Genomic DNA, 12,101 nt, shown 5'->3' with positions numbered 1-12,101 from the left:
TCTCTGTCCTTTAAGCATTCATAACATATTCTTGACAGGTTTCACCATATGTTGTCTCTGCATCTGCAAGCTATTGTGGATGCTTCTTGTCCAGAGTCCCTGGAGGAAGGACACACATTTCTGTTTTTATTTTATTTTTTGCACAGCTTCATGTAAAGTAAATAATGGTTGAACGTGTGATGCTTCTGACAAGTGATTCCTTCATATGCGCTACATCAGGTGACTAAAAAGGCTGTTACCTTACAAGAGCATGCCTCTGCTATTTTAATGACGATTGGCTTTGGAGATTGCTTGAGCATTCAGCTGCCAATTCCTCAAGTCAATACTCCTTAATTTAATAGCAGAGAAACATGGGGTTCTGTTTAGCTATTAAGGCCTGCTGAATCTCATGAAATATTTGTAGTTGTGTGCACATATGACAAGTAACCATGTCCTCTTAATGCAGCCTCCAGTTCTGCATTTGTGAGTATGAATATGCATGCAGCACCGAGGGTGTATCAGTACCGCTACAACAACTTCAGCACCAGTTTTGGGGGGGTAAATCTTCTCAGTTGCTTTAAATACACAGTGTAGTTGCTGTTTATCTGTGTGTGCGTGTGTGTGTGTGTGTGTGTGTGTGTGTGAGGAGCAGGTACATAGGAAAGGATCAAAATTATCCTACGGCAGCACTATACAGCATACTGGAGATACTGCTGCTGCTGCTGCTGCTTATCACAGTACTGCAGTGCTAGAGAGGAGCTCAAATAAGCTCACAGCAGTAGCTTGTGGCAACTTCCTCCTGTCTCCAGATACTGTGAGGTTTGGTCACACACTGTGTTGATATGTTAGTTAATCCTCTTTATTAGTCAATAAAGCCCCATTACATTCACCACTAGTCTGCAAACAAGTAACTTTTGTTGGAGTGAAAGAAGTCAGTATGTAGTACACCAAGTTTAACCATTAAGTTGTGCATGTAAATACTTGCGTTTTAATGATGGATGGCAGTATTTCATCCGACTGAAATCTGCTCCCTGTTCCTGAAACATGCAATAACAGAGTGTTGCACAAGTATTAGCATCTCTTTCACACAGCACTTGCACATAAAAATATTATGTGGATGCATGCATGAATATAAATTCTGTATCTATTAGGTTCTCTGTTAACAAAATGAACCAAAGCCAGCTGAAAACGTAATCATTTCTGATGCAACTGGGCTGCAAGCAATAGTCAGTCACTCACCTTTGCTTTGCTGACATAGAAACTCCTCTTAACCATCAGAGGGCACTAAAAATCCACCTGATGCTCTCAACCACTCCAGACAATTATAATTTAAATACAACTGGAATTGAAGCTGGTGTATTATTAGATGTGTTTATGTTTGGTTGTATTTATAATGTAAGAAGAGAATTCTTTTTTACAAATCTCTAAATTTTGAATGAACAGTAATAATGAGGTAAGTGTGATGCAAACTGTGTCCTAATTAGCCTGATTTGTCCTGGTTGAATTAAAAGTGTTATTATATTATTATAGTACATGCAGTTGTGGTTAAAGCTAAAGTTACTAAAGTTACCTTTCTTCCCCAAATGGTCGATGTCTTGTATCTATTTAAGTAAGAAATTACCTCCTATTTATACAATACTCTTAATGATGTTTTCATTTGTTTTGTCCTTCATTCGATTTTATGGTCTAACAACTTCACACCATAAAGACTTACAGTTACTGCTGTAGACCTGAACGCGTGTCCTCCATAATGGCTATCAGTAGACACTATGTCACGTTTGATCATTTCTACTGACATGCCAGTCACACCAACGCAGGGTTAATCCTACCAGCTGCGTAATGGACGTGGCTTCCTGAGCGGATGAACAGTGACAGATGATGAGTTTAGTGCCCTGAGGATTGCGCACAAGACAGTCAGTGATCTGCTAACAGCCGTCTAACACTAGACTGGGAGACCGACTCAATCCGGAGGACTTGTTGAGTTATTTCGCTTCGCGGGGTAATATTGAACCAAACGGAACATTCACCGTCACGCGGTCGCAGCTCAAGACTCCCACATCTTCTGACCGGGCACGAAGTCTTCACCAGAGACATCTCCAGGATCGTTACGCACAACTTTTACGCGCAACCGGGGACCTGCCGATGAACGGATCTCGATGCGCTGTCACCTGCAGCACGGACTTCACTACAATTTGTGCTCTCACAGTTGCGATTATGTTAATTGAGCGAACTGCAGGAATGGATGAAGCGATCCGCTCCATGCTCTGCTGAAACGAGACCAAACGACGGATACTGGGAACTTGCCTGGAACAGCGAGTCGCACTGGGTGCCAAAATGAGCTTTAACTACCAGAGCAGGAGGATCTTACAGATATTATTTGCAACTATTACAGCAGTTCTCACACAAGGTAAGTGACCTGGAAGTAATTGTTTGCGTGCTGTGATGTGTTTAAATCTAAACTGTCCACCAGGGATAACTACAAGACCAGTGTCTGCTGCCAAAGTGAAATGATTTTACCTGAAGCTTTATGCGACTATCACTGTTTAAGCACTCATACCGTGTATGCACTGTATTTACTGATTTCAGCTAAAATACAATGACTTATCAGACTGAAGTGACAATCCTGTGCAAATGTTACTGAAGAGGAGTGGGCCTTCTCTGAGAAATGTCATGCCAACTGTAAAATAGCCTTTTCTAGATGTGTAAATAATATATAAATGTCCTAATTTGTGCCTCAAACTTACATCTTACTCCACAGTGAAACAACTTTCTAGTGAGCCAAACAGAGTATGTATTGTAGCAAAGGGTTGTGACAGCAGTGAGTGGGATATTAAACATTTAGGAGGAAATCGGTGTAAATTGGAGTAAAATACTTGATGAGTGGGTTTATATTACAAATTGAGCCACACCTTATATCTTATTACTTTGCTTTCCCTATGGATGTCTGTTAGAAAACTGGGTTACTCAATTTTCACACGGCAAACAATAAGCAGACAATCTAAATTCCCAACTTTGATAATGGAAACAAATTTCATAAATTACTATTTCCAGGTAATGTTGGTGGCTGATTAATGTAGATACAAGGATGACAAAAATGGTGAAATTGTTATAAATCATTTTTTTTTTTTTAATGCAGCTAAGAGTCTCATTGGACATAACAATCCCTACCAATCACTGCCAGCTTGAGCCTCCCCTCTCTCCCTGTCTGTCTGCCTGTCTTCTCCACCCTCTCACTCCCCAGGCCCTCGGGGCATTACATGGTATATGATCAGAGCAGCATTGTGTATGTTTTATAGAAAAGCACTTAATGTCAGAAGAGAATGCAAAGAGTACTTTAGACCACGAGATCGGACTGATAAGAAGTGTTGTCGTCTAACTTTTATCTTGCGTAACAGCAGACCTGTTTTGCAACTCCACTTTTGTCAGCCCATAATTCACTTTCATGACATGAAATAAATGGCACGACAACAAATCAGCAAGAGAGCCTTGACCGCAGAACATAAATAAAGTAAGACAGAACAGTTTTGACACTATATTTCATCATTTTCTGTTAGTGCATCATGCTCATTGTCACAACCTTGACATTTGACAGCATAAGTTCAACTACTTAAGTGAATCTTTGTGGCTTTTCATTTAATTGGGATCGCTATTATGTTAGGTGTCTGTAGCAGCCACCACATTGTACTGCTTATGTTTCTAACACAGTGTGTCTTCCAGACCTTTTTGGATCACAGTTTTTCTCACTTTTTCGATGACCTTTGATAATTAACCACAATGCTGTGCGATACTCTTTTTTTTTAAATCCCTGGAGTACTAACAGCTTACCTTTCTTCTCCTGTGAGATGCTGTTTACCTCACAAGGTGACTGCTAAGTGTCTAAATGTCTCACAAAAGACTCACACCTTTGTGTTTAAGGTCCTATTTATGAGCAAGCTGTCTGCTCCTAATTAGACTTTTTGGGGCTTTTTTAAAGGTAGATGTATTGGAAAGGTCAGCCAGTCAAAAGTTAAAACACAAAGTGTTAACATCAGCTGTAAGGATGTTGTCTCCTACAGGTGCTTAATTTGTGTTATAAGCATCCGACTCTTGCCAACAGTTTCTTATTTTAAAGTATTCATCATCAGTGTATTGCTAGATATGTGACCCATAACACTAACATAACAATTTGATCAAAAACCTTCAACAGACAGCATGAAAGCAAAAACTTTAAACTTTTAATCTCTCAATTACTGATTAAAATGCAGATATCCATCGTTGTCCTCTGAAATACTATTGGGAGTCGACTCACTTCTGCAAGCTGTTTTGCACATATGGTAAAAGTCATTACTGCACATTAGAATTCACAGTGATTCCTCAGCATTATAATAGAATAATATGAAGATTGATTACGATTGGAGAAATAATGCTTAAAGACAACCACACTGAAAAGAAGTTAGCTGACTATGAAAATATTTTAATACACAGCCTTGAGACAAACTGCAGGGCAAAATGTAACTCATTAGATAGAAGTGTTTTTCATTAAAACTGGTGATGAGGAACATTATTTTGAAAGTTTTAATCCCCATACGGCACAGAACAAATCTCAGCTTTTCAAAGTAAAGTACTCTGTTTACTTTCCGTATACATTGTATACGGAATGTATGCACGGCAGTAAAGCCCTGATTGCGATGCGTGTGCTTCATACATGTGGCCAAGCTAAAAACACAGATGAACTGAGGAATATTGCACTCATGAAGTCACATATTCATTTAGACTCAAAGGAACAGTAGAGGTAGTTTCAAATGAACAACTCCAAAATGTAATTTCCTACAGGGAGCATTTTCATTTGGACACAGAGATGGATGAACAAAGATTTGATCAACAACATATGACTTGAATCCTGGCATGAAGGGAATCTTCTGCCCCCCCCTCATCCCCCCCCTAGAAAGCACTTAACCTACATACTGTAGACAAATATAAAATAAAGCAAACAACACAAGGCATTGAAAATGAGCAGTCTTGGAGAGGTGGATTTTAGAGGCTGTTGTAGCATCTGCGTGGCAACACTGATGCTTTCTGACTCAGCCAAGGAGGAAGAGGAGCTCAGGGTCTTCAAAATGAGTGATTTGAGAGGCTGGAACAGCTGGTGCAGCGGATTTGCTCTCATGTTTATCAGTTGAGGGCAGGATTGTCATCATGATGAGAGGACCATAGAAGTACAGTTTTGCTTACACTGACTACTTGTTAAATATCCCAAATTTTGAAAAGGAGAAAGATGCATCTCTTACCCGTCATGAATAATAATAAAAAAAACTAGTGCCTGAAAAGTCTGCTACCAAGTAGATGTGTGCTATCTGTGCTTTAGATTTAGATGGTCTCCTTTTAGTTTTCTGTCAGGAAAAGCATGTGAAATAACAAGGACAGCACAGATGACCCATCAAACTCAACTGTAAAGGGATGAGCTTGCATGTGAAGTAGTTTGTTGGCACATTGGCGGTGCATCCTCCCTCCAGGAGACAGTGAGCCAGTTTATATTCACTCCAGCCGGAGCTGCTGCCAGCTCTGGTATTAAACAGCACATCTGTCACTGTGGCCACTGGTAGGCCAAGCCAGGACAGCCACGTTCCCAGCTCCAGTCCCTGCCTCATGCAGTGTGTCGCCCACTCGGCGAACATGACTGTCACTCTTGTCTGTATGTGGAGGAGAGAGAGAGAGAGAGAGAGAGAGAGAGAGAGATATGCTTTTGTCTCGCTGCTGGGTGACATGATTTTGACACTTACAGTATAGTCGTTGCTGTGTGAACTGTCAGACCATCATGACAGGCTCGTTGCCAGGGTGGATGAGTGAGGATCAAAAGCAGAAGAGGCCATGGTAGACGGACCCGTCAGAGGCCAGCAACCATGAGGGACATGATGACAGATATTAACAAAGAAAAGCTTCAAACTGTCCTTGTCGGTAAATAACAAAAAAATAATTCAGTGACGGACAACTCTCTATCTGGCAACTTTTGTCACACGTTCACAAATGCAACTGCTGCAAGTCTATAGATCTCGACATTTTCCCTTTTGATGGACATTGTTAGCTTTGGTATAGCAGTGGGATGATCTTTTGTTTTTGTCTTAGATGCTACTGAAGCTGTTTTTCCACCATGCTAATGCTGCTCCGTCCATTTCGTTATAATCTGCAAAGTAAACACCAGTGTTTTTGTCCTTAATTCACCAAGTAGGGCAATTAGCCACCAGATAAAAAGTGCACTCTCAGGTCAGCGGCTATAATCTTCATAATTCTATCAAAATGGATGTTTAATGAGGACACGTGATGGCCGGGTGAACTCTGCTCATGTCCACTCTGACAAACACTTACCATTAAGCTTTTAAACCAGATCAGAACATATTTATGTTGTTGGTTGGTTTTTACTCACTCATATAAAAAGGTCCATCTATGCACTTGTGATCAGAATTTAACAGGCAGCCAGTGATCCTTGTGATCATTGTACTGGTTTACTGTCCAACATAAAGCAACCAATGCAAATATCACATCTTACTGAATGATACACGGATACATTTTCAGATCTCTGTTTTAGTCAGCCTAATAGTTTTATTAGAATCTGGTATTTTACGTCTCGTGGTGATGCTCCACCATGCTTGTTTTTTGTTGTTGTTGTTTGTTTCATCTGCTGGGTATTCACAGCATGCTGACAATCTGAAAAAGCCATTTTAATCCCAGTTTTGGATGGCTGATTTCAACCGTGTGCCAAATGTATCAGATCCACCTTTCTTCCCCAAGCTGATCATCCATGAGAGAGGTGAAACTGGGGCAATGTAAGGGGACAGGCAATATTTTTAAAGTCAATTTTAAGCTTGAATCACTTGGCACTCTATATCAGTAAACAGGTTTTGAAAAGTAAATTCTATACTAAGGAATTTATCACTTTTAGTACATTATCTTTCTGTGAAATGATTGGGTATTGTAATTTTTCTTTCGGCTGAAAGGAGGGTCTTTTATTTGTTCTAATCTAAAACTTATACTATATACTTATACTGTGTTATTTCAGCTGCGCTTTGCAAATGTAATTAATAGTTTGATAAATAGTTACGTCGAAAAGACAACATAAGTTGCACCCTGTTCATTAAGGCGCACTTTGCAATATGCAGAGGACTACAATTCTCCCTAATGTGTAAATTGTGGTGCACATTAGAAGTTCCATGAAGAAATTAAGATTTAAATTGCGGTACACGATTAAACAGGTTTCACCAATGTAACACTGCTATATTATTATTTAGATATGCTGTGGGAAGGGTGTTACAGTTTTTCCGAAACAAGTCAAGAGGAGGCTTCAAAGGACATATTGATATCCCTGGGGAGGCCTCCTCACACCAATTCTTTCCGTACAGTCTTTTAGCAAAGTCACAGAGTTCAACTGCTCTGTCCCAGCCTCAGAAACTAAAACACTCTTAAGCTTCCCTTGTTATAATTCACATTATTTCACCTATGTGCTCTGTTGCATGAATAGTAAGGTTAAGCTCAGGAGCATTTTAGTGTAATACATTGATGCCTCACTCAGTTGATCAGTTGGCCTTGGCTGACTTTTTGTGCTCAAGTGTCCCTGGTATTTTTCCACAGTACTTTATTTTCAAATTTAGCAAATTTAATTCCTTAGTAATGTTTTCGTTTCAAGTAAAATGAGTTGCTTATAAATATGGTATTATGAGATATTCCCACGGCTTTTAACCAGCCTATGCTTTTCTATTTTACCTTACAGATTTGAGCAGTAAAGAGCTGACTGACAGTAGCCCAGTGCCTTTCCCTGTCTTCTTGCCGGTCAACTACGAGGTGCGAGATGCTGACTACTTCTTCCTGAAGGAGGCTGGGCAAGACTTCATGAGGAACTCCAGCATGCAGAGTCACACGCAGCCCTTTGTTATCTTAAGAGCCAGCCGGCAGCCAGCTGTCAATGCCAGCTACAGCACTATGTCCACAGAGAAGCTTGTGCCTCTAGATCTGGTCCAGTCTGTTCAGCTTTTCAATGCTCCAGAGGTCTTTACCTTTAACTGGAAAATCCAGGCCTTTGTGCTGACGCCTCGGGTTTTCTCATCCAAGCCCAAAGTCCGGGTGCTCTTCTATGTTGCGGGGAGGGACTGGGGCAGGGGAGAAGGAAGTGTGGATGAGCTACCATGTGTGACAGTGTACGCTTTCTGGCAAACCCAAGAGGTGAGGGGTTCCTGTGCCATGGGAGGCGACAGAGGAACCTGCATGGCTGAGCTGGCTCCTGCACTTGGCTGGTTTGCTCCGGGGTCAGAGGGCACCAGCAGGGAGAGGCAGGACCCGACTACCGGGAACCCTGTGGAGCTGTACTACCAGGCGAAACCCAAAGTCGATGGGAAGTGTAATTCTGTTGATGGAAGTCGTTGGGGTGGCTCACAGCAGCAGGCAGCAGAGTTTGTTCCTGTCACGCCCATGCAGAGGATTGGCAGCGTGCGTCTTCTGCAGGTGCCTAAAGGAATGGCAACACTTTCTCGGCTCAAGCTCGGCAATGCCATTGTCATACGGACATCCTCCAAACCGCTGAAGAAGACTGATATCGCCACCTTCTACATACTCATGGCGAGTTCTGCTCAGCTGACTAACTTCACTCTCAGGTAAGACTGTCTTCTGTTGCCTCACAGTTTATTATTATTATTTTTTTTAAGGGCTCTGCAATTTTAATGTAGTCCAAATTAATTGGTTAATAAGAATTCAATGCGGGGAATCGGTCACTAATAGTATTTTTCCTCTTATCTACTACTTGCGCAAATCCTGTGCCATCAAAAATGAGGAATATTGGAGGAAATCAGATTTAGCATGGATTATGGCATGCGATAAGAGGTTAACCGTCTTTCAGAGAACTGGAGATTATTTGAGTTCGAGTGAGCACAGCCCGATGACATTAAGGGCTGCTTCAAGAGTGGTAGTCATCAAGGTTGACATGGATCAAATAAGATCACATGTAAGCTTGTGACTCATTACTGCTCTGCTTTAAAGGGTATGCCCGGGATCTGTGGTAATTCAAAGCACTGCTACTGAATGTATGAAGATCCTGGGGATTACCACTATATCTCAATTTAACTTAAGGCTCTGTTCTCATTTTGCAATGCAAAATGTTCCCGTTTGACTGGAGAGGAGAGCATTTGTAGTCCCATCTCAAAGCAGCAGAGTTTCCTCTGGAGGTCTCCGTGACCTCCTTGGTAATAGAAGCTAATTTTATAAAGATCATAAATGTACTCGCATAGATCCCAAAAATGAATGACTCAACCACTTGACTTTTTATCCTCTAAAGAAAAAAATGCAAAATACAAGACTCAGTCTGTTCTCATGGCTTTCTCTCAAGATGCCAGTTTATTACTTCCCTTTTCAAGGTGAAATGATGCAACATGGGAGATTGGCACCTCAAAAACTGGATGTGAATTAAATGCCTCCATTTCCCTCTCACTGCTTCATTGTTGGTTTTCATGGTCATCTGCGGCCTAATGCCTTTTATTATCATCATCCAGGCGGAGTTCAAACAGAACCACGTTGCAACATAGCTAGATTTGTCGAGGTTAGCTGTCAGAGCAGACAAGTAGAGATTTACGCTAACTTGATTAGAGACTGTTTTTATTATTATTCCAGACACTATCTGCTTTACTCCGAGCCCGTGAATGATGGACTGTCAAGAGGAATGAAATACGTTGTCTCGGTTATTCATTTGGTTTGTGTGTAGATTTCGATCATCAGTAAAGTATAAATCATAAATCAGTCATAAATCCTTCCATCATATGTGGTTTCACATAATGTTATGATTGCTAATCTCTGTTGCTATTTGCAGTTTATTGGATGATGTCCAGTTCAGTGTCGTGACTTAAGAACTGGTTCAACAGGAAAGTCCTTGAAGGCAGCTTGTCTGAAAGTGTATTAGTTCCTAGAAAATAGTTACAGCCTTTCCCTGTAGATTGAAAAACACTGTGGTACACAATCAATACTTCCTGGAAAATAAACAATTTGAGAGTTACTTCCGTTTTGACTTGCAAATACATTACATGCTTCAGTGGAGGTGAGCCAGGAAGGGGACAGTCATGGATTATTAATTCCCTTTTCACCTGGTCCTGTATTCATTCACATAGACAGTCACTTAGTCAGATCAATTGTGAATGCTGGAATGGGTAAGTATTGATTGAGGCAACAGCTGTGCATGGATGGACTTACAGGTGCTTACAGGTTTCAGAGTTGAGTCTGCAGGAGTCCTCAACATTTCTCTCAGGTCATTCAGCTTTTTTATGGTGTACCAAAACGAAACAAAGCAACTTAATGCTGAAGGTGTTTCATCCTGTTTTATGAGTTGTCTGGATTTCCAGGAGAATCTGAGAACTGGGAATTGCACACCTTTGAATGCATTTTTATAGGGTTGGACGATGTATTTTAATTATTTAGCTGGGTTGCCTTTTGTTCTCTCTCTACCAGTGAAGCCAAAAAAGAAATCCTGACTTCTGCTCTTCATTCTGCCACTTTTAATCCTTGCTTCTTTAATAAATTTACTCAGTCAAACATGTTTCTGAACAAAAAGCAGATAGCAGAAAGATAGCATCTCCTCTCCTCTCCTCTCCTCTCCTCTCAGCTGTCATTTGGCTGGAAGATTGGTAATCTTGTTAGAAAGCTTTGTAGTAATTTAACTTGTGTGATGGTCTGTTGTGTCTTTGTAGAATGTATTGGTGACTAAACTCTAATATATATATTTTTTGCATCCAATTAACATGGAGAAATACACTCACTGTTCTTCTCACTCATATATTCAGTAACACAGTGCTACCCTCCCCTAGCTTATCAGCACATTAACAAGCCCTGCGCATCCGGTCCTCAACAGCTGTCTGTGTGCTTTATCACTGTCGGAATGTGCCATTAAGCTTTGCTTAATATTCTCTCATCAGCATGATAAACCTGTTATTGATGTCTATAGCTGGAGTCAAGGGACGTACAAATTTGAGGTCGATTGACAAATCGAAAAGCCACACCTGTCCGCTCCTGTGAAATGAACCCTTTCATTTTCTGAGAGAGTTTGATAAAGGTCATTGATAAAGTATTGCAATCACACACTCATGCGTTTGGTAATTAGGTGATCCCTTTAGTGTTTGCTCAGGAAGTTGACTGGCAAGAAGCATGTGCTTACAAGCTTCTGAACAGCTATTAAAAGTCAGCGATGAAGCACAATAGTTCGTCTTGTTCTGTGGGTTTTATTTAAAGACAGCAGTGTGGCAATAAATAAACTAGAACATCTGTGTTAACAGGACACCGTGTCAGTGAGCTCTTCAACTAGGGAGCCTAATCATTCATCTGTGTGACAACTAGGACTTTCACATCCATTTTTAGTGCTGTGGTGCCCGCCATCTGGCAGGCATGTTGGCATGAACGTCTCCCCAACTCACTAAACTGCTCCATAAGTCCGATAAGCACGTTGCCGGTGGCTGGTCATCAGACTGGCTAAACGGTGTACATTTGCCTGCATAATGAAAGATTGCATCTGTTTCACCGGCCCCGCAGTGATGCATCCACAAAGCCAAAGACACAAATGATATTGGTGAAGCAATTACAAACCCTATGTACTGTAGCATCTCGATAGCGGGTGATGAAATGCATCTGGGCCAGGCTGAGTGGCTCATACAGAGAATACAATGTATCTCGTAGGTCTTTGATCAGGCTCAGTCTCTGTTTTACTTGACTATTTATTAGCTTTTTTGAATTTTGTCAATGTTTACTTTCCTTTGTTAGCCATGGCGCTGTGACCAGTTTGCGTGTGTGTGTGAGTGAATGAAGAATATGTAAAAGGTGAAAGAATACTGCCACTCATGCCTTGCCTGGTCAGAAGTGAGATGGATGGCAGGTGCAGCACCTGAGAGCTGCTTTTCTCACACACTGTCAGCTTCAGTCTCCAAAGCCATCCATCTTCTCTGCCCTGGTGCCTCCCCCTGCCTGCTGCCTCCTCAGGGCCTGCTAACCAAAGCCATGGACACTGGTCCCCGCTACCAACCACTCAGAAGAAAAACGCCTCTTCCAATTGCAGGGGATTTTTTTTACACAAGGGGGGCTGAGAGAGAGAGAGAGAGAGAGAGAGAGAGAGAGAGAGAGAGAGAGAG

The 12,101-nt window shown here is 41.3% G+C and overlaps 1 protein-coding gene across 1 annotated transcript in view; it reads left to right on the top strand.

Annotated features, from left to right (window-relative positions):
* Positions 1-1,934: 1,934 nt before the first annotated feature.
* LOC116384362 (transmembrane protein 132D) overlaps positions 1,935-12,101 on the top strand; it is a 25,998-nt gene continuing 15,831 nt past the window's right edge. Inside the window, 3 exon segments of the mRNA XM_031848935.1 lie at positions 1,935-2,252; positions 2,255-2,386; positions 7,721-8,597. Of these exon segments, the coding sequence (XP_031704795.1) occupies positions 2,222-2,252; positions 2,255-2,386; positions 7,721-8,597 (1,040 nt within the window). The 5' untranslated portion in view covers positions 1,935-2,221.

Source organism: Anarrhichthys ocellatus, unplaced genomic scaffold, assembly GCF_004355925.1.
Source record: "Anarrhichthys ocellatus isolate YVR2014 unplaced genomic scaffold, GSC_Weel_1.0 scaffold9, whole genome shotgun sequence".
Taxonomy (NCBI): Eukaryota; Metazoa; Chordata; class Actinopteri; order Perciformes; family Anarhichadidae; genus Anarrhichthys; species Anarrhichthys ocellatus.
Note: the sequence above shows the minus strand (reverse complement) of the source record. Positions and strands in the feature narration are given on the sequence as shown.